Source organism: Accipiter gentilis, chromosome 24 (assembly GCF_929443795.1).
Source record: "Accipiter gentilis chromosome 24, bAccGen1.1, whole genome shotgun sequence".
Lineage (NCBI taxonomy): Eukaryota > Metazoa > Chordata > Aves > Accipitriformes > Accipitridae > Astur > Astur gentilis.
In genome coordinates this window covers 5,335,675-5,355,013 of record NC_064903.1, presented here as the reverse complement: position 1 = coordinate 5,355,013, position 19,339 = coordinate 5,335,675, and the positions used below count along the sequence as shown (strand labels likewise).

Below are 19,339 nucleotides of genomic sequence, written 5' to 3'. Positions count from 1 at the left end.
AAGTAAATAAATAAACCAAACCAAAACTCACAGACAAGTCCAGCTTCCCTGTGAGTGATCCTTGTCCAGTATTGCTCTGTCCTTTGCTGTTGGGGCTTTGGTACGCTGAGTAAGAACAGAAGGTCAGTTTGCAGAAGCTGTTTTACGCTACTGTGACACTAGTCCTGCCTGCTGCTGAGAAAGGCCTCCTGGAGGGGCTGGCTGAGGCTGGTTTTGGCTGCTCCTGCAGGGAGCAGGGGTTTTGTTTTGGGGTTTTGTGTTTTGTTTTAGAATGGCCGCTGTTTCTATAGTTGCACTGTTTTCTCTCAGCAAGGTAGTTGGCTGGTTCTGAAGATCTAAGGAGTGGGCCACTTCAGAGAAAAATGTATAGAGGATGCTGTTGCAAAGAGCGCCTGTTTATTGTTGAGCCGAGTCCATGTTAGACTTTCAGTTAGGGCTGCAGTATGGAAGTGGTACAGGTAGTAGATGGCTTACTGATAAAGAATGGGGAGGGGGAAAGGAAAAAAAAAAAACCACCAAAGTTTCTTTACAAGTTTTGAATTTCACATTATCACATGGTAACCATTTTGCTAAATACAAGCATATTTTCAGTCACATACAGACAGCTAAATACAGCATTATTTTCACATTTCGTTACAGTGCATAACAGAAAGCGAGGAAAGTGTATAGTATGCTTTTATTCTGGAGGTTCTGAGCAATTTCAATCTAACATGCAGATTGTTTTTTAATGTGTGGTAGAGACCACAGAAAAGTTAGGTTTTTTTTTTCTTTTTGTCCTAGAGTAAAAGAGCTCCTGACCTTTATCCTGTGAAAGGTATCACCTTCTGATTTCTCTAAGTCCCTCTTGCACTAGAAGTCAAAGCATTAAAACCAGTTGTTAGAAAAGAATTCTTAGCATATCCTGTAAGTTTTCATCTTAGAAAAAACATTCCAAATTTTATACAGATGAATCTACATTTCCTATATTTTAATAAGCTCTCTAGAAAATGCAAGGAATTAGAAAAAGATGTAGATAATGATTTCTCTATCATTTAATATAACCATTTATTACCTCTAAGTAGTTAAGACCACGGAGATTTTCTTCTGTACTGTTCCTCTTTAGAATTATGACACTTCTATTTTTAAATGGAAGATTTTCTCTGAAGGCCTGAATGCATTAGGCTTTCTGGAATTTCTCTCTGGGAGCAGTAAAGGGGAATGTCCAAACCCCATTAAATAAATACTGGTTGTCTCATGAAAAGTGACTTTTCCCCTGCTGGCCAGGCTCCTGCACAGAGAATGATAGAATTTTACTATTGCTAAAATGCCGTTTGATCCAACTTCTAACTGCTGTTAATGTAGCGCTCCAGCTCTGCCCTTGAGGACAGCCACTACACTCAGCTAGGCAACCCAGGACGCACCTCATGAACAGCTGGGCCCTGAAAGACCAAAGCGGTTGCTTAGTGGACTTTCCGTTCAGGGAATGAAGAAACTGACCCTTCTGTACTTGTTTGTCCTTGCCCTTGTGAAAATAAGACTAACAGACCTGGTCCAAGCAAACCTTGTGCTCTCCACTGGTGTCAGCCCATGAGAGCCCATAGCAGCCTAAGCTCCTGTGGTGCTCTCTGCATCAATCTTCTCCAGCTTTGCTTACCTAGAAAGAGATTTTGTAAAGTGATATTATTTTTTTAAAAAAATTTTATTTTTCTTAATCTTCAGGGCACTCAACCACAACTGAATCTGCCTGGAATTCACTGGGCTTTAGCACAGGGGTTTTGATACATTTATAGCCTATTCAAGAGCAATTGGGGTTAGCAATGACAAGCTTACTGAAAGGTGCTAAACCATTACCACCCCTCTTTTCCTCTAATTTGCTACCAGTGCCCTCCCAGCAGGTGCAACACTGCTGCTCCCTGGCAGAGCCCAGGAACTGAAATTGTTCCTAGAACACTGAAAATAAAGAAGTTATTCATTTTCAGGGATTTGGTTGTTAAGTTGGGTTTGTTGGATTGGGGTTTTTTTTACAGCTTTAATATTGAAACCACAGGGGTTTTTCTTCATACAGACCTGCCCGTGTGCTGCAAACTGTGAGAATAAGTTCAAAGGGAGAAATAGTCTGAACTCAACAGCAATCAAGAAGCCCCACACTTTTATAGATGGGGTAGCTTAAAAAGGTGTAACAAGTATTTTATTCTTCTCTACTTAGAGGCCTAAAAATCAAACACTATCTGCTTCCTGTGGTTTTTACCTAACCCCTCCCTCCTGCCCATTAGCAGTTTGGTATATAAAGCTTGCAAACTTGAGTTAAAAAAAGTCACTATAGTTTTGTTTGTTTGCTTTTAATAGGCTGAACTTCCCTAGTTTGCTACAGGAGCACAGTTACCGTGCTGCACTTCAAACGCTTAAGTTAAAACTTTGCAGAAGCAAAGCTTTTAAGTGGTGAATGGCATTCCCAGAAAACATCCACCTACATACAGCTTTTGTGACACGACTACCATCCCATGATGACCAACCTGAGATGGATCCTCTTTTGTCAAATTAAAATATGGAGGAAAACAAATTTTATTCTTGAGCTTGTCTTGTGGCTTCCCTTTCCACCTGCTCAGACACTTAATGTTGTGTGCTCCTCCTTCCCAATTCTAGTTCTTTTCTTCCACAGACGCCAAGAAAGAAAATGACACTTTTAACAGCAGAAAGTACTGATGGAAGCTGTTGCTTTCCATGCTATTTAACTTCTTTCAAAGCAAATCTCACCATTTAGGATGTCTGATGCACCTGAGTTAAGCTTTTCAAGTTTTTTTATTTTGTTGGGTTCCCTCCTGCCCCTGCTTCCATTCCTCCTTGGGACCTGGCTGGTAAGACACCCAAAAGGTCAGCACAGTGCTGTTAGCAAGACAGAAATGGTGGTGTGTCCCACCTGGCTGCAACACCCCAGCCTTAAGATATAACATATGAGGACATGGTTCTCTCTTTATGCTCTTGAGCACTTAATTCTATTGGAAAGCCCTGAACTCAGGGTACTTTCAGAGTACTCACCTAGGCAGTAAATGTGTAAAAATGCATTGAATAATTACAACGGGAGCCGGACTTGCCACTTAGAATCCCAGTTCAGCACAGCAAGAAACAGCACTATTGGGGGGGAATAATTTAAATTTTAATTATCAACCAAATAACTACTGTTTTCCTCTTTAAATCCCACAGAATATTCTTCGCTATCAAACTAGGTTCAAGAACATAAGAAAGAAAATTCAGAAGTGTGCATACCATGTCAGTAAACTTTTCCTGTGGAGTTGGCCTTACGAGGAAACGGTATCTGTGCTGCCTTTACACCTTCCTGGTAATAAACAGCTGACACAAGTGAAGGTGTCCTCTTTCTTTCTCTCTCTCTGCCTATTTGTCATACTACTAAAGTACCCATACTGTGGCTTCAACACCCAGCATGGAGCTATGGATTTACTTAAAAGAGGACATGTACAGTACCCTGGCACGTGCCAGCCCATTCAGCTCTCTGTATACTCTCTTCTGTCTCGTGCAGCCCCTCATCTCTGCTTCCTGTCTCCTTACAACATCTACATGCACCCTCACTCACTCTCCTTTAGATTTTCAGCCCCCAGTTCTGAAAGGTTATTTGGAACAGAACATTTCTTTCTGGGGTCTGTTCTGGTGTCCAAAACAACGTGGGAGGCTGTTCACAACGGGAGCGTTGCTCTCCCTTCTGTCACACTGAGTTCACTTAGTAAAGTACGTTTGGTTAGTAGAGTTCATCACCACTTGCCTCACTAGAAGAGCTCAGCACAAGCATCGCCTATCTGATTTCACCACTTCTTCTGAAGAGTGCACTACATTTGGGACAAACCCGCTCTTTACCCCTTCCCATCCCTCCTGGATTGAAATTTCCCCCCTTTTAACAAGCTCGTATATATCTCGAGTCAGATCAGTGAAAGCCTTCTCCACGTTAATGGCATCCCGAGCTGAGGTCTCAATGTACTTCATACCATACGCAGCAGCCAGTTTCTCAGCCTCGTGCCTGGTGACTTGCCGCTGTGTGTCAAGGTCACACTTGTGACCTACCAAAACAAAGACGATCTGGTATGGCTGGACGTGCACCTTGGTCTCCTCTAGCCACTCGTGGACGTTCTGGAAGGACCTGCGGTTTGTAATGTCAAAGAGGAGGAGTCCGCCAACCGAGTTCCTGTAGTAGGCTCTGGTGATGGACCTGGAAATGAATGAGCCACAACAAAAGTATAAGTTACAGCTGTTGGGGAAGAAGGGCAGAGTGAGTTTCATGGGGGGGGGGGGGGGGGAGTGTTTGTTTGTTGGCGTCTTCTGATTTTATTTTTTTCTTAAGCCAAACGTAGCTCTTCTGAATATACATCTTTGTTTAAGAAAGCAGCATTACCACCACTCTGTCTACCCCGCAGAATACAGAGAATGCAGGGCAGAGGCGGCCATTCAGGCAATGTTTTGTCACTTTTAGCTTGTGCTCTGTAGAGCTTGTAATTCAAAAAGACAACTAATCTTGGCTTAAAGATTTCATCCTTGGGTAACTGCCCCACTGATTTATTACAGCTCTGTTCAAAATCCCCACCACCATTTTTGGTCTCTGTTTTCTATCATGGATTTCTGTATGCCCTTTGCAGTTAGACTAAAGAGTCCCATTCCCTGCCGTGTAAAGGTTCTCTGAATAACTTGTCTAGAAGCACTGTCACAAATTAAAGGATTCATTTGAAACCAAACACCCAGTCTCTGACAGATACGTAACAGGAAGGTACAGGTTTGGAAGGCAGACGGTGGGGTTGTAGCTCCCCTCCCTACACCCAGGGCCTTGGCACAGGGACGTCCACCGACCCCTACGCTCTTCTCCCGCTACGCCACCAGTCAAAATGACGTTACAGCTAATGCGCTAACAGGAGCAGCCGGTCTGACCTCTTGAGTAACAGCAAAATGATACAACAGCTTCCTAGGGCAATCTGCCTTACTCTCGGTCTTGTTCCTGCCAAATACTGACAACAGTAACCAAAAAGACCCCCGAAACACGGGCTGAGAAATAGAGCACATCTTCCACAAGTCTTCCGAGCAAGGGGAGACTTCAACGCAGCCAGAAGCAGCACATGAAATCAGCTAACACAGGGCGATGGAGCGAAGCCGAGACCGTGAGGCTGAGCAGAGCTACAGTTCAATGACTGCTACACGTGGAAAAACCAAGAACCTGTAAAACTGTGGTGTTTCTGCAAAGTCATGGATTCTGTCTAAATCCAGAAGCAATGATCGATTTCAGTCCCTGAAGGAATTCACGCTCGGGCCCGAACTTTCCTTGCTGGGAAAACGTAAGCACTGCTGCATTCTTACCTTGGGACAAGTCCTTTTTGAACACGCAAGGCTGTTGTTAGGTCCTGTAGTGTGTGTATCTAGCAAAACTGCCCCAAGAAAGGATGAGCCAGAGTTCTCAAGGATTGCTTTGTCAACAGACACGCAATGACAGGTGAAAATCTGCACCCCAAACTGAAGAAAGCCAGAAAGGGAGGGAAAAAAGATAGTTGGCTGTGTTTGGATAATTCCTCCTCTCCTAATTATCTGGCTGAGGGACAACAGTAGCTCTGCACATTTGGCACTGAGGGAATGAGATCTGCCTTTTGCTATCTAGCCAGCTGCAAACAGATACTGGCGCTTTGAATTCACCCCCACACTGTCACAGGCATTTCTGCTTCTCCCTTGTGTTCCGTGCCATCAGTCCTGGCTCCTCCCGCCAACATCAACAATGCCTCAGGTACATCTGAAAGACATGACAGGATCTAACCTGAACACTGCTTTGAGGTAAAACTAGGTGAAGGTCTCAGTGCCTTTTCTTAAAGCCTTTTCCACAGACTGTTTACCTTTCTGACCCACAGAAAGCAAACTATATTGCCTTCACGCTGCTCGTCACACCCCAGTTCCCATCCAAGACTCCTACCTTCCCTCCTCCCGCCATGCTCATACATGCTCATCCAGAGCAGTATGGGGATTTGCACCTATTTTGGCCAAGTTTTAGCATAAAGATATTGGCTCTGTCTGGGAATGCTCCCATGCTCTGTAGCCACGGTGGGGACTCTCAAACCTGGGGTCTGCGCCTGTTTGTTCGAGTCTTTCCCTCTCATCCAAGGGAGAGCTGCCGGCTGGAAGGAAACAGCTCTTCTGTAGGTGGTGGTACACAGTTCCAGGGAGTGAGGGCTGCACATGCTTTTGCTTTTGTTAGCATTACACAACATCACGTTTCAGACAAGGAAATCACTGTATCTGAGCAACCAGAGATGGGCAAAACCTGCTGGATCCAGGAAGAATTGGACCTTGCTCTTCTACAGCTCCAAAGCAGCCTCAATGCTGCCCCAGGCAGCACGTTCAGGGCCTGATCTGGCAAAATAGAATGGCACGTGCTTAACTGTAATTTAAGCCTCGACTGCACGGAAATTGCTTCTAATTTACGGAGAGTGAAAGAGCTCACAACAGGGGTCAGAAATGTAGCACAGCTGCAGCCCAGAAAATGCCAGACCAGAAAAGGTGCCTTCAGAATAACTACAGTGTTGGTTTTTTTCCTCGCAGGGCAGCTGTTAAACTATGCAAAGCAGACCGGAATGCTCAAATCAGAGAACTCTGTGAAACAGCAGAGTTCACTCTTACAAATTTCCTTCTTAGGAAATGCCCTGTGCTATGGCAAAAAAGTTTAAGGGTTCTGGAGAGCACCTGCACCATCATGCTTCTTGTCTATGCCCACAAGCCTGAGAGGCTTCAGCTTATTCCAGTAATAGCTACACCTTGCCTTTTGCCAGGAAAAATAGCTTGCAGGAAGAGCCCAGGAGCTGCTGTCTTTATGGGGCACAATTTGTCACAGGGCTAATGGTGACTTGAACGGGATAAACACAAAACAGACTTTTTGCCTGATTTTTTCGTACTTCAGAGTGCACCGTAAAGGCACCTGGGTTTGCTCACTTCCCTTTAGCATTTCACATCGGGAATTTAAGTCTGCGCTTTGGCCAAGGGCATTTCAAAGTTGCGGGATGTGGGGGTTTTTTATGTCACTCACTGTTCCTGCCCCTTACACTCTTCCTGCCTTTGAATGCTGCTCCCATCGCGGCAGTGCAGCCTGCCCTTGCGCTGAAGGTCGCCTGCTCATCGTGCTTACAACCCGAGCGCCAGGCTGGGTCAACCGCCAGCACTAAGGGTAAGCAGCGTCCAGGGCCCCAAACTTCCTAATGTGTAAGAGAAAGGAAATTGAAGCCATCCAACGGCTTTTGCTCTTCAACGGCAAAGGCAGAAGCAGGGGACGGCACCCGGGCGTCTTTTCTACAGACCTCAGCCCGAGATCCAAAGCTGGAAGCTGATGCAACTGCAAGCTAGAGCACCTCCTCTCTCAGCAGAATAAAGCAGCAGCTCCTCGCCTCGAAAGGCTGCAAGGTGGCAGAAGAAAAACCTGTCAGTGGATAAAAGGACCAACTACTGCACATCCTGGGCCAGACGCCAGCGCCATAGATGCCAAGGAAGGTGGTGAGAGGGGTAGGGGTAGAGGAGGTTTCATCTATTCAATGAAACCAAAGCACTCCTCAGGCGAGTCATTACAGCACAGAAGTAGAAGCTACGTGAAGCTGCGCAGAGATGTGGAGCAAGAAAAGTGCTCCCAGAGGGAGCAGGATGAAAGAGGGTTAAAGATGCACAAAAAATACAAGCAAACAGGAGGCAGAGAGCTGAGGGTACACTCACGCCCCTTCCAAATGACTGCTGTCCGAGCAGCGTGCGTCCCCACACACCACCAGCCCCCTGTTTTGCTGGGGCCAGAGCCTGATCCAACCACGACTGCTGTTTCTACCAGACGGTTCTGTGGGAAACCCTCAGCGCGGTCCCACATGCCGCCTTTATCTTTCCTCACCGAGCCTTCGTCGCTATTGCTTTTAACCTCTCGAATCGTTTGTGCCGGTGCAGCGCTCAGCGTGACACGCTCCAGAAAGCGCTCGCCATCCCCCCACGGCCACAGCCAAGGGTTTGTCCCGGCCTTCCTCCGTCCTGCGGAGAGCCGAGCTCTGCTGTCGCCGCAGAGAACCAAACCAAACCAAACCAAACCAAACCAAACCAAACCACGTATTCGGCTGCATCCAGCGAGCCCAAACGCAAGCGTCCTCAGCTGTGAACCATCCCGGTTACTGCCTCTTCGCAGGCACGGGGAGCAGGCGCTCTCCCCGCCGAGCCGCATCCCCCGATGCGCGGCTCCCGGTCAACAGCCCCGAACCCCGGCGCTGCCTGCGGGCTCCGTCCCCCTCCCCAGGGGCAGCGGGGCCGCTCCTCCACCCTACCCATCCCACGGGCGGCCATTTGGGGGTGGACACGAGTCCCAGGTACACACCGCGGTTACGCTTCTCGGGCCGCGCTTTGGGGGCAGCGCTGCAAAACACAAAAAAAACCCAAACAAACAAACAAAAACACCAAAAGGGGAGGGGGGGGGGGGGGTAAGAAGCAGAAGATGCCGTTTGACTCTTCTTTGTCTCATTCGCCAAACGCCTCAGCCGGCGGCGAGTCGTCCCCGTCCCCGTCCCCGTCCCCCCGCCAAAGCAGGGCACAGGCGGAGGACGCCGGCCCCAGCCCCGCAGCGCCCGTCCCCGTCCCCGCCGGTCTCTCACCGGAACCGCTCCTGCCCGGCCGTGTCCCAGATCTGCAGCTTGATCCTTTTGCCCGGCTCGATCTCCACCAGCCTGGAGAAAAAATCCACGCCCACCGTGGGGTCGGAGATCTGGGCGAAGCGCCCTTCGGTGAAGCGGCGGATGAGGCAGGACTTGCCCACGGTGGAGTCGCCGATGACGATCAGGCGGAACTGGTAGAGCCAGATGGCCTCCATGCTGCTGCCGCCGCCCGCCTCAGCGCCCGCCCGCCGCCGCGCCGCCCATGCCCGGCCCGCGGGCCCGGGGGCGGCCGCCGCCGCCGCTCGCCCGCAGGGGGCGCCGCGCCGCTAGGCCGGGAGCGCGGAGCCCCGGGGGTCGGCGGCGGCCCGGGCCTGGCCCCCCTGCTTCCCCCCCTCCACCCTCCACCGCCGCTACCCGGGGCCGGCCCCGCTGTTTACGCCGCGGCCGCTCAGGCGGGGCCCATGGCGGCCGAGCGCAGGCCCCTGCCCGGCACCCCGCTGCCCCGTCACCGCCGGCGCATCCCCGCCGCCGAGGTTGCCGGGCGGACCGCGGGGACCGGCGGGCGCAGGCCGCCGCCTCGGCCCCGGCCCCGGGGCCCGGACGAGGGTCGCTGTCGTCGTCCCCCCCCCCCCCCCCCGCCCCACTCCCGCGGAGCCCCGCTCTTCCCGCAGCGCCGCGGCGGCCGTTCCCTGCGGCTGAAGCGCCGGAGCCGGTGCCGGGCTGCGGGAGGGAGGCGCGGCCGAACGCGGGGCGCGCCGTGATGCAATGGCGGCCGCGCTCTACCGCACTGCCGGGAGGAGCCGCCACCCCCGAAACGCCGCCGCTGCGGGAGCCGGGCGGGGGCGGGGCGGGGCGGGGCGGCGGGGGCGGCCGGGGGGGAGCCCGGCGCTGAGGGGAGCCGGGAGCTGAGGGGAGCCGGGGGCTGAGGGAGACATACCCGGGGCTGAGGGGAGCCCGGCGCTGAGGGAAGCTGGGGGCTGAGGGGGGCACGGGGCTGAGGGGAGCCCGGGGCTGAGGGGGGCACGGGGGCTGAGGGGGGCACGGGGCTGAGGGGAGCCCGGGGCTGAGGGAAGCCGGGGGCTAAGGGGAGCCCGGCACTGAGGGGATCCCCGGTTCCTGCAGGGAGCCGGGGGCTGAGGGAGACATGGGGGTCGAGGGGAACCCGGGACTGAGGGGATCTCCGGTTCCTGCAGGGAGCCCGGGGCTGAGGGGAGCCGGGGGCTGAGGGGGACACAGGGCTGAGGGGATCCCCGGGGGCTGAGGGGAGCCCGGAGTTGAGGGGGGCACAGGGCTGAAGGGAGCTGGGGGCTGAGGGGATCCCCAGTGCCTGCAGGGAGCCTGGTGCTGAGGGGAGCCAGGGGCTGAGGGAGACATGGGGCTGAGGGGATCCCTGGGGACTGAGGGGATCCCTGGGGACTGAGGGGAGCTGTGCTGAGCCCAGGGCCAAGGGGAAGCTGGGGGGAGGGGGGCAGGCGGACCCCAAAGCTAAGGGGTGCAGGCCAAGGCTAACCTTTCTCAGCAATTCCTCCAGGCGAGGAGGGTCGAGCAGGGCGCGCAACGCCTTCCCGTGTTTTAAACGCAAGCTTCATTTCTGGAGAGATTCAGGCTCCTCACCGCTGCGTCTGGGGCTTTCTTCCCATTGGCATCTAACGGGGGGAGCCCAAGTGCTCCTGGGATTTTGGGAGAGCATCTGGACCGCCGCCCTGGGCACTGGGTACCTGCACCGTGCGAGCCTGGTCTGGAAAGGGACAAGGGGAATAATAGCACGGTACCTTACTAACAGACTCATGAAACCCAGCATATCCACACGCGCACACACACACATATATGCGTGTGTGTGTGTATATGTGATGTGTGTACAGCTTCAAAAATTAATAGTTACGAACATTAAATAACCAGCAACTTAAATACCACAAACCTTAACAAATCCATTTTCCCTCGCTCTGCTCCAGCAGGTTCTTGGCTCCGTAGGGCGAAGCACAGCGTTCAGGAACCCAAGTGGCAGCGAACGTGGTGCAGTGTATACAGAGGTACCTCGGATTGTAAGTCCCAGTTTTGAGCGGGCTGTCCCAAACAGGTAGCGCCATGCACTGCCGCAGCAGCACACGGCTGCCGCGCTCGCGTGGCTCCGTGGGATGTGGCTGAGCTCGAGCGCCTGCTTGTTCAGCACTTGCCGGAGCACAGTTTTGATCTCTGGAAGGGAAAATGAGCTAAAACAGTGCTAAAATATGTGTATTAAGTCAAACATTTAAAAAAAAAAAAAAAAGATTACTATTGATGCTTTTTCTTTTTTTAAATTTATGAAAGCGTTGGTGTGCTTTTTTAAATAAAGATGGTTTCATTAAGAGCTCCTCCTACATGATCACTATTGAAATAAACATGTTCATAGTGGCTATTATATTCATTAGATCCTCAAACAAAGGACATTTATATAGGTATGAGATAGTTAGCCAGCTTGCACATTGGAGTAGGACATTAGAGAGACCATTTCAAGTCTTGAGGAATAAATGGGAAGGAATCTTTTCAATATCCTTTGAAATGTATTTATTAAAAAATAACAACCCTAAAAGATTCTATTTTAACGTACCTCAGGACAGGAAAGAAAACGAATGAGGCAATCTGCACCGCAACAGAAACAGTGCAACAGAAAAATATTAAACCTATAAATCTGAGGTAGCAGTACATTAACCAGTGACTCATTGCCAGCGATGCTTTGTGCGGATCCGTTGCACGTTGCCGTATGATTTCTGCGTATTTGACGCCCATTAGTTCAAACCCACAACAAATTGTGGTTTTTCTTAACTGTTTTCCTCTCGTCCCCGTGCACTCGCACGCACAGTCGCCCCATTCCCTTCCTTCCACAGGTTTGACTGCACTCGAGGAGGCACCAGGCGCTCACTAACACACCCTGCAAGTCAACCGTCAGTGGCATCCCCAGGTGGTATCTCAAGGCAGAGGTGCCGGTGGACTCGTCTTGGCAGCGGCCTGAGCTATGAGAGGGAACAGCCAAAGCACCCTGACTCACAGGGCTGTGAGGAGCCAAGGAGAGCACCAAGAGGTGGGCCGCTGCCCAGCAGATGCTGTCGTAGCTAGAGGAATTCCTGGAGAATCAGGGACCTGTTTTCCCCAGCAAATAAACCTGCAGGATCCCGTAATGCAGATATTATTTTCATCTTCTCTGAGCACATGCATATAGATGAACACACGCTGCGTGACTAGGCAGTCACGATATTAATTAGCAGCAACTGAGAAGGTAGGAGAAAATGAGATCCTGGGAGAGCCTTTGTTCTGGTACCGTTTTAGAAAATGGAAAATCTGGTGTCTGAAAGAGAGAGACAGAAAGTAACCTAGATTTGATGCAAAAGCAGGTTTGTTGGCTGGGGACAGGACAGCGGGTGCTGGTGAGAAGCCGCAGGAGCGTGCGCACTGACGGCAGCGCTCCGAGCAGTCTCTGCAGGCTGTCGGCAGCCCCGGATTAGGGACAGCCCTTCGGTGCTCCTTCTCGTAGGTCCGGGGGTGATTCCGGAGGAGCCCCTTTCTCCCTGCAGCTGCTAGTGCTGGGGGAGAGCTGCCTGAAAACGGCCTCAGCACGGGTGAGGACATGGCTGAACCCATGCTGGCGCACAGGGGCCGAGCTCTTGCCTCTGCTGGCAGCGCCCATGGGACTCCACGAGCGCGGTTGCAGGTAGCGCCGCCGTACAGCCCTGCCCTGCGCACAGCCAAACGTGGGTTAAAGCCCTTCCCGAGGGCCGCCTCTGCACGCCTGTGTGCGCAGCTTCTGCACAAGGCGAAAACCATCCACACATCAGCCGCTGGAGCGGGTATTTCTTACTTGGTGACTTTATTTTAAGGCAGGAAAGCTGGGGCGAGGGCTGGAGAATGACTCCCTTGCTACCATGCACTGCCTGTCGTGTTTATCCCAGAGCAATTGTATTAACTTCCTTTTAGTGTTAGATGATGAAGCCCTAAGCAGATAACTGGGCTTTTGCGAGCCCAGTTCCAACCCATTTCAGACTGGTGGGTGGCGTGTGCTCCAAATGCCGGGAACCGCTGCCATGCAACCCTGCGTGAAGAGCCCGGCACCAGCCTCAGCACTCCCTGTGGCTGGGACGGGACGGTTTTAAGGCAAGCTGCTCCTCTCGGGCAGGAGCTCTCTGACGTGAGGACCAGGCTTGCTGTGGCTGGGCCACAAACAGAGAAAGTACTGAGCCATGGTCAGGGATGGCTAGGAGTCAGACACAACCCCCCCAGACACCAGCACTGCGATTCACAGAGGTCCTTCCCTCTAAATAGTTTGCTGTTTGGTTGTAGTTTAGTTTTTCTCCAAAACCAGCCAGTGCCCTTTGCACCCCGTAGCTGGCAGCTGAAGCCATCTCCAAGCCCACGGCAGCACTACGAGGAGGAGAGTGCACCGGCACTGCGTACACCATGCAATTTTAATGCCCTTTCAGTTTCCAGGGATACAAAAAACAATCAATCAGACACAATCCCTCGCTGCGGGGCTGGCTGCACAGGAGCTGCCCGAGATGGCCCGTGCCTGTGCCCCAGCCTGGGGAGGTGCAGCGATCGCAACACATTGGTGAGCCAGAGCATCCGAACCCACAGGCTGATGTCCCCGGCACTCGCAGGTTTTCTGTCCCAGCCCCGCTCCCAATGGAGCTGCTCATCACCACAGAGATAAACTGCAGCCGTTACTTACCGAGAGCAGTGACGGGCCACACACCAGGCTGATGGGATTGCTGCGAACGGGGCTGGCTAACCACACGTAGCAAACAATTTATTAGCTAGTTCCAAAAAACATCCCTGTTAAATTAGGCCTGTCCAGGAGATGTGACACGGAGACAGATTACACTGTTGACAGGGACGTGATTGCACCCATGACCTGCTAGCTGATGCGTGCCGCTGTAAAACCCAGGACAGAGGGAAGGTATTAAGCGAATTAATGTTTATTATTTATATGATGCCCACAGTTGCTCAGGGTGGTGCAGACAAGCGTAAAGCCAAGGGCACCACAGGGTGCTCAGGAACTGACAGCCCAGCTGACAGCAGGCACTGGGAGCATAATTTAGGACTTTGTGACGAAGTGACAGCCTTAGAGCCTCCGAGAGCAGTAGCAGGAGGGAAGCACAGGCAGGGCTGAATGCCAGGAGGCACACGATGAAGCTTCTGTCCCACCTTGGCTTTTGGCTGGGCTAAAGTGCTCTCTGTAGTGGTGGACTTGTGTGGCAGACTGGCAGCCTCTGTCCCCAGGAAACCTGTCTAACCTCCCTCCCCAGCCGCCAACCTGTTGGCAAAATGCTTCTAGTGAGCAACGGAGCACTGCGCACCAAGGCAGCTCCAAGCGTGCTGGTTGGGGTTCTAGGGGTGGCATCCTGCGGAGGTACCACTGGAACCCCGGTGTCACACTGGGATCAAATCAAAAGCAGTAGAGCAGACACAGGCTTGATAAAAATATAGTCATGGCTGAGTGATGCTGGCTGTCCCATTAATGGTCCCCCCATTAATACAGGAACACATCACCTAAATGTCTCTCCTACACGAGGTGTCCAGGCTCCTTCTGTAGCCAACAGAGAGAGGCAGGAACACCTCGAGACCTATTTATCCCACTCAGCTTGGTGGGATGAACCATCCTCCACCACCACTGCTCTCTCCCTTGGCCGCAGGGGAATAAAGGGCCCAGCACAGAGCAGCTGCCCAACCTCAGACAGCTTGAATTGCCCCATCCCCTGAGCCGGAGGTTCTGCCTCCTCCCAAGGAGCTTAACAACACCCCAGAGACAGGGCTGCAAAGCCAGCCGGGATCCGTGCCGATGGGAGAATGTGAGAGAGACACAGATGCAGAGAAACTTCAGAAATAACCAGAGAGGCTTTTTGAGTCAATAACAGTGCTCCAGGGCAGTGTTAGCATTTGCTTTGCAACCTGAACAGACAGGGGAGATTAAACTCCCGTACAGTGTGATCCACACGGGTGGACGTGCACAGAGGATAAGCTTGTCCCTGCATCAAGTGGCAGGGCCACCTTCTGGTGCCACTCAGCACCCACAGGACACAGCCTCCAGCCCCGACGGCCTGCACACGCCAGCAAGTCAGCTGGGGTCTTGAAGAGACGCAAAACATTTGCAAAACGTTTCCCTGTGACAATAAATTAAACGTCAGCTCATTACCGTGGGATGGCTTAGTCCAGTTGCAGCTCCCGGTGTCTTATTTCAGATTACGATCACATTAAAATGGTCATGGGTTGGCCGATTGAAAAAGGGGGGCTCCCATCGAGAGATCATTATATCTGCCTGAGTCTGCCTGAATCCAAGAACAGATCCTCCACTGGGAATATTATGTCCTTGTAGCTGTTCAAGTCTTCCCAGGAAGGGAACAGGATCTGCTTAGAGCAAATAAAAGCCATTACCATCAGGATAAATTAGTAATGGTGAGTGGGAGAGAGAGGAGGAGAGGAAAAGAGGGTATTGTGATTTTTCTTCCTACAGACCGGGTGTCTGAGCCACTTACATTGCCAGAAAACAGCTCCCTAGCTTCCCCTCCTGAGTCCAGAGCTCCGACTGCTTGCTTACAGCTCAAGAGCTACTGTGGATCGTTAATAACTAGCAGGATGGCATTACGGGTTGTTAGATGCATGAAATCTGATTTCTGTTCCCACTGGTACACTCGAGTTTAGCAGCAGCACAGGCAGGACAGAGTGAGAAAAGGCAAAATATACTTGCGTTTGCTCTGTTCAACACCGCTGAACACATGCCTTTTTATCAGAAGCTGTAATGCCTGTTGATGACTAATTGTGGGGGTCTTTAAGGTGCTGCAGGGGGTAGGACTGTGGCTCTGTGGTGCTGTATATTTTGCATTTTGAAAAATACAGGATGCCAAGTAATTCGCTAAACCCTGACTGCAGTCCTGGAAAAAAAAGGAAAACTGACCCGCAGAAATGTCTTCACACTCAGGACTCCTTCCTTTCCTCCTAAAATGATCTATTAAAGGAGGGCTGGTTTAGGTCGTTTGGGTCTACAATGGTGGCTGGACTGCCGCAGCCCAGAGACAAGTCCAGCCATAATGTGATTTTTACAGCATTTTAAAAAGCAAGTGTCTGCCTGCTTAAGTGAGCACCTATTTCAGGTCACTTGCAGGGAAATGACTGTACCACCACTGGCCCCTCTCCAGCAGGAATGCTAACCGGAGCCCTCCGGCACGGACCTGGTTTGACCAGCAAACCTGGCAAGCTCAGACCCTGCTCCTGTTTGTGTTTTTCCACTCCTCCTAGGATGCTGCTGCCTGCTGACGTCTTCACCCAACTTCGTTCAGATTTTACTATCTGACACGAGGCATTTCAGCTGAGTGAATGGGAAATTAATGCAAAACCCAAAGGAGCTTGGTCAAGGGCTGCTGAACTCCTATAGGGCCCCTGGAGGAGACATTTCCAGCTCTCCACCATGCCCATCCCTCTCTCAGAAGAAAGAGATCTCATACAAGCCATTAATACTAATTTCTCCACGGGCTTCCTGGAGGCCGATGCTCAGTTTTGTGCTGCTGTGAGCTGACCCAGCACCCTCCAACCAACAAATGCATTCAGAAGGGTGGGAGAAGCTCGCTAACGCCCCAAAAGTGGGAATGGCCACCCTGGAGTTGGCCGCTCTTGCTCAAACCTCATTGCTACAAGTCAGCCATCTCCTGCTCACGACAGGCCAGGAGCTGGTACTGCAGTACCAAAACACACTCGGGGTCCTCCTGTAGCCCCACAGACTTCACCCTGACCCTCACGGGGAGAGCTGCTCCTCGTGCCAGAGCCACCAGTACAAGGAGCCTCCCAAAAAGTGCAGCCCTTGGGAAAAAAGTGGCTGCTCCTGGCCAACCCCGTCAGAAGGGACTTCTGTCTCAAGAACTTTCCGCAGGTCAGTAGGACCTTGTGCAGTAGCAATGCTGCCGAGAGCAGCACAGCGCCGGTAACACATACCTTACAGCGTCTTTGCAAACATGCTTTTGCATGGTGCTTTACAGTGAGCTTCCCAATGTCTTCTGACAACCTTTGCGACAGTGCACAGAGGGACATCTCCTCCCGGGCATCTGTTTTAATAGTAACAGCAGCCGACCAGGACACCTGAGGGGTCGAGAGTAGGCAGGTGGAAAAGAAAAAGGATTAAGCCATGAAAGATATTGAAGTACAGAACAGCCAGCTAAAAAAACCAACCAACCAAACCTGGTGCTGAATATGCTCACTCTTAGATATCAGGAACTGAAGTGTATTTTTTATATATTCAGTTTTTGATACACCAGTCTACTCGATACATTTTTTGACTTAATTTAACAAGCCTGCAAAAATACAGCACTTCTTATTTCAATAGATAACATTATTACATGGCTTTATTTAGCTGGTGTAATTTTCTCCCCAAATCTCCAAAGTACTTCAAATTTTTTTTCCTGTCTTGGTGAAGGATAAAGCTGAGCAAATATTTAGTAACGGATAATTAATTCAGCCACTTCTTTCCCATCTCCTCCGACACACTAATTCACTGCATGTTGTTTAACAAGTCTTCCTTTCTTTCTCTTCTTTAGTTAGTTTCTAAACAATTTTCAATAGTTTCTGATACCTGTAATATGAACTGTTTTGAATGGACATAGGCCACAGATTATATTTGCCCGATGGGGCAGAAATACTTTCTAGATTCTTGCTTTCTCTCGGGTTTTTTTGCTTGTAAGGTTCCCAAGAAAAAGTTATAAGTAAGGCATAAACTCAAAGGAAGCACATTCACTCTCAAATGCAGAATACGCATGGAAAGCAGCTGCCCAGCCCTACTGTCGATACTGAGGTTTGTATTTTGTATTAAGAGGGTAGTGCCTAAAGGTCCCAGCCTGCAACCCAGCTTTCATAGGCCTGCTCGCTCCCTGGGGTCACTTCTGCATCCAGCACGAGCTCAGCGACGGCAGCCAGCTCCCGCTGCACCACCGGTACCTGCACGCTCGTATTCAGGGAAATGAGAGCCTTGAAACACATCTACTATATGCATGAAGTCTTACCTTCTTATGGAACTTTGCTTAACCCATTCTGCAATGAACTAGTAAATACAGTCAGAAAACTTTCCATCTGTTTTTTTTCTTTTTTTTTTTTACCAGTTGCTACCCAACTCATGTTATCATCAGCCCATGCCGATGGGCAGACGTGTAGCAATCACAGACAACAAATGTCAACATCATAAGCCATATACAAACAGGCCGTTAACCTTATACTCACAAGCTCCTCCACTCCTCCATATGACACTGACAATAAAAGTGCCTTAAGCCTTTTTCTGATAAAGTGCTTTCTGTGTAGTAAGTGAAACAGGTACGGCACGGAAAATTTTACTACCTCAGACACAGCTGTGTTACAAATGTGTGTGTGGTTTGGCAGTGTAACCTTTTATTCTGATAAACTATTAAATGCCAAAGAAAGCTTCTTAAGTTAATCAGGGCTTAATTTAAATAAACAAGCCACCAAAAGATTAACAAAGAACCTCAATGGAATCTGAATAACAAAAAATCATCTGTTCACAAAGTCATGGGCCAGGTTCATAAAAGCGACTGCACTGGGATGAAACTGGCCCACTGACACCCTTTTTCTCCCCTTATTAGCACCACCGATGAAAAAGATGTTAATTTTCTGAAACACCAACTGTCGTGGTTTAACCCCAGCCAGCAACCCAGCCCCACACAGCCGCTCCCTCCCTCCCTCCCAGTGGGATGGGGGAGAGAATCGGAAATGTAAAAGTGAGAAAACCCATGGGCTGAGAAAAAGACAGTTTAACAGGTAAAGCAAAAGCCGCACGGGGAAGCAAAGCAAACCAAGGAATTCGTTCACCGCTTCCCACGGGCAGGCAGGTGTTCGGCCATCTCCAGGAAAGCCGGGCTCCAGCACGTGTAACGGCTACTTGGGAAGACAAATGCCGTCACTCCGAACATCCCCCCCTTCCTTCTTCTCCCCCAGCTTTATAAGCTGGGCATGACGTCCCATGGTCTGGAATACCCCTTTGGCCAGTCGGGGTCAGCTGTCCCGGCTGTGTCCCCCCCCAACCCCTTGTGCCCCCCCAGCCTCCTCGCTGGTGGGGTGGGGTGAGGAGCAGAAAGGGCCTTGGCTCTGGGTGAGCACTGCTCAGCAATAACGAAAACACCCCTGTGTTATCAATCAGCACTGTTTTCAGCACAAATCCAAAACATAGCCCCATACCAGCTACTGGGAAGAAAATTAACTTTATCCCAGTGAAAACCAGCACACCAACACAACTATTGTCAGCTCCACTGACGCAAACAGCAGTTTTGGCAACATCGTCACAACCGCATGTGCTAACGCTGCACGTGAGGAGGAGGAGGAGGAAGAAGACGAGGAGGCGGCATGACTCCATTTTTGTGATGGAGTCAGCTCAACCCTCCAGGAAGAGCCCCGGACCTGCCCGAGTCGAAGCCCCCGGCGTTACCGACCGTGTTCGCAGCCACAGCAGAAGTTCCCCCCAGGAGCACCCTGCGGGATAGGGAAGCGCTCGGGGCGAGAGCAGCAGTCCCGCAGGTAACTTCACTGCAACAAGCCACCGCTCCGATGAGCAGGGCTCCTCGTAGTAGGTAGGTTATGTGTATGCATAAATATTCACATGTTCAGCACCTAAACAGGGAAAGATAATAATTTAAAAACTCTCATCTTGGGCCCAATATTGTTATTTTATCCCACAAAGGCAATAAATGACCAAACCTTGG

At 51.0% G+C, this 19,339-nt stretch overlaps 1 protein-coding gene across 3 annotated transcripts; it reads right to left on the bottom strand.

The window, feature by feature from the left end:
• Positions 1–479: 479 nt before the first annotated feature.
• Positions 480–8,909, bottom strand: RAB39B (RAB39B, member RAS oncogene family). 3 transcript variants are annotated; one of them, XR_007509530.1, is made up of 3 exons: positions 8,622–8,909; positions 2,493–4,195; positions 480–1,267 (listed from the first exon to the last, which is right to left on the bottom strand). XR_007509530.1 is itself a non-coding variant. In XM_049828236.1 (2 exons), exons 1-2 carry the CDS (start codon positions 8,834–8,836, stop codon positions 3,769–3,771), a joined length of 642 nt encoding a protein of 213 aa, XP_049684193.1. In that variant the 5' UTR covers positions 8,837–8,909; the 3' UTR covers positions 1,675–3,768. The 3 variants fall into 3 exon arrangements, 1 of the variants encoding a protein (XP_049684193.1); XR_007509531.1 differs by lacking the exon at positions 480–1,267 and adding an exon at positions 1,525–1,633; XM_049828236.1 differs by lacking the exon at positions 480–1,267 and having other exon boundaries at positions 1,675–4,195.
• Positions 8,910–19,339: the final 10,430 nt, after the last annotated feature.